General features: G+C 48.3%; 1 protein-coding gene across 1 annotated transcript in view; it reads left to right on the top strand.

The window, feature by feature from the left end:
• Positions 1-400: 400 nt before the first annotated feature.
• OGFOD1 (2-oxoglutarate and iron-dependent oxygenase domain containing 1) overlaps positions 401-4169 on the top strand; it is a gene marked incomplete at its 5' end in the record, with an annotated part of 9146 nt that continues 5377 nt past the window's right edge. The window contains 3 exons of the mRNA XM_010161217.1: positions 401-501; positions 1305-1421; positions 1907-1998. Of these exons, the coding sequence (XP_010159519.1) occupies positions 401-501; positions 1305-1421; positions 1907-1998 (310 nt within the window). The remainder of the gene's footprint in view (positions 502-1304; positions 1422-1906; positions 1999-4169) is intronic.

Here is a 4169-nt window from a genome sequence, read left to right as displayed (position 1 = left end):
GCCTTCTGCTGCGGCGGTCGGGCCCCAGGGAGCTGAATCTACCTAGGTCGATTGAAGTCGACCAACTTCAAGAAGAAGATTCCAACTGCCTTGAAGTCAGTTGAGAGTTTACCTCTGAGCAGGGCAATCTGATTCAGCCCTCGCATTCCACTTCTGGAATGCTTCGCTCTTCCCTTTACAAACGATTTCACACTTGGTGCTTGTTACTGTTCGCAGTGCCGTGAGCACTGGGCTGTTTTCCTGGCCAGCTCCTGGGTGGCTCTACAGGAATACCCTGTCACCAGCAGCAACAGCACCTTTAACTGTTTGAACAGTTAGAAGGGATATAATAAATTAGTTTAAGCCATGGTGATACGCTTTATAACACAAGAGGATGCTCACCTTGTGCTTGTCTTCTCAGGCATGCTCTGTGTGAAGAATTCCGAGCGTGGCTTTCTGCTGTGACCCAGATTGAGCTGGAGCCAACTATTGACATCTCCTGCGCTAAATACAAATATACCGGTCAGTCTGTCAGTGATCCTTTCCCCAAAGCTTCTGTGGGGGCATAGGGAATGGCATGTCTACAGAAACCTGATTATGTAACCAGCCCCAACCCCTTTCCAGTTCCAGAGGGTCCTAAGAGCTATCAACAGCATATCAAAGCCTCCATAAATTGAGTACAAATCAGGGCAAAACTGTTTCTGTCGTTCTGATGCTGATGGCTTTAACTGGGCCCAGGCTGTTGCAAGTGCCCCACCTTTTCAGAGATGTTCAGCCCATGTTTGCATGCCTGCTTCCGTGCAAAAGGGTGACGTGTTCAGCTTCCAAATGCTGCAGTCGGGTTTGTGAAGTCTGATGCTGAAATGTTGCCTCGGTGAGTCCAGGTTACAACTGCACCCACCTTTTTAGTCATGAAAAATCACTGTAGGAAGGAGAAAATTTTTTATTGCAGTCCACTCTATTTTTTTAAGGTCTTGCACAACCAATTGGACCAGCTTTTCTGTTCCCAGGCATCCCCATCCCCTCTAGTCAAGAGTTTCTGTCAGTCAGGAATCTCTGTCCACTGTGCCCAGGAGAGCCATGGAGGGGTGGATGACGAGTCATAACTGCCCGTACCTTCGGAGTGGGCTAATCTGCCAACTGCAGTGCAATCCCACAGAAGTTAATCTTGGGCTGGTGATGCTGACGAGTGAAAATGCAGCTGTTGGAAAAGGCGTGTTTTTTCTTGTTGTACCCTCGAGGGGACAAAGCTGGGAAGCAGTCATTGGAATGAATCACGCGTGTACTGGAAAGGCGCTGCTGCAGCAAAACGTGTGTAATTGCAGATGTCTTGCTGTGCCATGACGATGAGCTGGAAGGTCGGAGAATTGCTTTCATCCTGTACCTCGTCCCACCCTGGGAGAAAAGCGACGGGGGCACGCTGGACCTGTACAGCACAGATGGTAAGAGCAGGGAGCTCAGCCTGAGGTGGCTGAAAAAGATGAAGCTTAGGTGCCCCTTGCAGCAACTCTCTCCTCAAATAATACAAGGAAGACTGAGTTTCCCCTTAGTAGCTGACGTAGATGTAAAATATGCACCTCAGAGATGGGCTGAGCAGTCAGTCCTTGCAGACAGTGCTAATGGGCAACAGGAGAGAAATGGAAAAGATGCAGCACAGGGGAATCCTTCTTCCCCACCCCCAGTATTTTGCAAGGGCCGTGAGTGGAGGCAGGATGGAAGCAATGCCAGTAACTGAGTTTGGAACCCTAAACTGATAGAGATAGCTTCCCTTTCCAGCAGCAGAAGTCCACCGATTCCTCATCAAGCCCTAAGCTCCATCCCTTATACCCGAGCGTCTCACCAGTCGCACGGTCATGAAGTCAGAAACGGCAGTTTCTAGTGAGTTCCCGTTCATATCTTAACTGGAGTGTGTTTTCTTCCTCTTCAGAACACTTTCAGCCACAGCAAATCGTCAAGTCATTAGTGCCTTCGTGGAACACGCTGGTTTGCTTTGAAGTGTCTCCAGTCTCTTTCCACCAGGCAAGGAGCTGTCCTTTGCTCATTTTCAGATTCTCATTGTTGTGGTTCTTCGTGCTTTGTGTTATTGCAGTCCTGACGGGGAGGGAGAAGGGAAGGGGAGAAGCGTGGGTCGAACGGATACTCATGCCCAGCGCTGCGTGTTACAGGCAGAGCTTCAGGGACTTCAAGAAGAGCAAGAACTGACAAAACCAACTTTAAACTGTCGGTCTAGCTGCATCCTCTGGAAAAGAGGAAACTTCCATTTCTGTTTTGTCGTGCTGTCCTGGCGGGCCACTGCCTCAGACTTGGCTGTGGTGACCAGAGATTGTGGTTGGCTTGCTTGTTTCAAACTGGCTCACGTTTTTCATGCAGATGCCATGACTTCGCCCCAGAACAGCTCCTCGGCACATCATCTCGCGGCCAGGGTGCTACGCAGATATGGCTTCTGTAACTCAGGCGTAGTGTGGTGCCCTGCAGCTGATGTGGTTAAGTAGCACTTGATGGTACTTACCAGGAATATGGCTGGAAACGGGGCGAATAATCTGTGGAACTGCATGGTACAAACATCTGGCTGAAATGTGAAACTCCTGTGAGAATACCACAGGCTGTAATAAACAGGGCCAAAGAGCAGAAGGTTGGGGAGGAGGAAGATCGGTGATCTAGGTCAGGCATGTTCTCACCTAGACAGCTTAGGGTTTCACTTTTCTGTTATTTATGTCTTTTAATTAATTAACAGAGGCATCTACTTGGTCACCGCCCTCATTGTTTCCAGGTAGTGATTTAATCTTGTCATAAAAATTGATGTTCCATTTAGCTTTGTGACTGCCTCCTGCTGACCTAAGCTGAATAGCACTACACAGAGTCTGACACTGTTAACACTGGCAACAAACTCACCTTAAATCATAAACTTTTAAAATAAGCATTAAGCTTGACCGGGAGTGCTGTGAATCATAGCCTCCCAGATCTGGGCATCCCTCGTTGTGCCCTGAGCATTTGCTGAAGCGCTGATCCTTTCAGCAGTACAGTGTAGAGCCTCCGTTAGAGGACTGCGTGAGGGTCAGGCTGATCCGAAGCCTTCGGAGCACATGTCAGCCTTGAAGGCAAAGCCCCTCGGATACTGAGCAAAGAGTGTTTAGTCAGTACTTCCTAATACACCTTCAGGTTTTGGACTTCATGGCGGGCACTCCTTCGGGAGACGCCAAATAATACTGTGGGTGTTCACCAAGCAGAGCGAATCCGTGAGCTTCCAACAGCCGGCAGTTCTCTGGTTTCCATTTTCCAGGTGATTTTGGATTCTGTAGCCATTCCAACCTAGAACACTTTCAAGTATGTAAGGAAAGGGCCACTACAGCTCTGTGACAATTAATAAAAGCCAACCCCTTTTCAGAACAGACTGTGAGACTGTGCTTCTTCCTCCTGTTCCATCAGATTATTCTAAAAAACAAACAAAAAACCCCAGCACAGCCAAAAAATCACCATCTGTGGCTAATAACCAGTCGTCAGGGGATGGCTTTCTCTTCACACTGCCATTACAGTACAGCACCCTGGAATGTGAAGTTGTTCAATTTAGCCCTATTTACCTCAGCATGCAATTTGATGAAATAGAGATTTAACGGTGTCCATCACTGCGAAAGCCAAGGCTTTCCACCGACGGAATTAAATGCCAGGATAGAGGGCTTGCTCTTAGTCTGACACAGAGGTAGACCTTTAATCCAGAGCCGAGGGTGTCAGGCAAACGCCCTTCGTGACGGCTATGTTACAGCACTAACTACAAATGGAAAGACAGGAGTAGACCGATGCTGTCAGCTGTGGCCCAGAGATGCTCAGGGTTTTCTGAGTTTCCAGTTGAAGCCATAACAGCTAATTTTTGCAGCCTGTGATAGCTGGTTCTTCAACAGAACGAATGGTAGAACACTAAAATACCATTACTTTTAATAACAAGAATGCTCAAAGCTCTCAGAGGGAATGGATTCTGCTGGGAGCTTGGATTAAAAGCTTGGACTGGGGATTCTGGAAACCTACAATGGACTTGAGCATCGAAGTTTGCTTTAAGCCCTCTTCCTGTAAGCCAAGAGTAACCCCGTCTGGTCTGGCCCTCGTCTGACTCCTCTGTGTATGCAGTAGGCTCTGGAGTCAGGTCCATTTCCTGCAACGAGTCTTCGTGGTGCCTGTTATAGCCTGTCCTTAGATAA

Source organism: Eurypyga helias, unplaced genomic scaffold, assembly GCF_000690775.1.
Source record: "Eurypyga helias isolate BGI_N326 unplaced genomic scaffold, ASM69077v1 scaffold22141, whole genome shotgun sequence".
Classification (NCBI taxonomy): Eukaryota; Metazoa; Chordata; class Aves; order Eurypygiformes; family Eurypygidae; genus Eurypyga; species Eurypyga helias.
The sequence above is the reverse complement of the archived record's forward strand: the minus strand, read 5'-3'. Positions and strand labels throughout refer to the sequence as shown.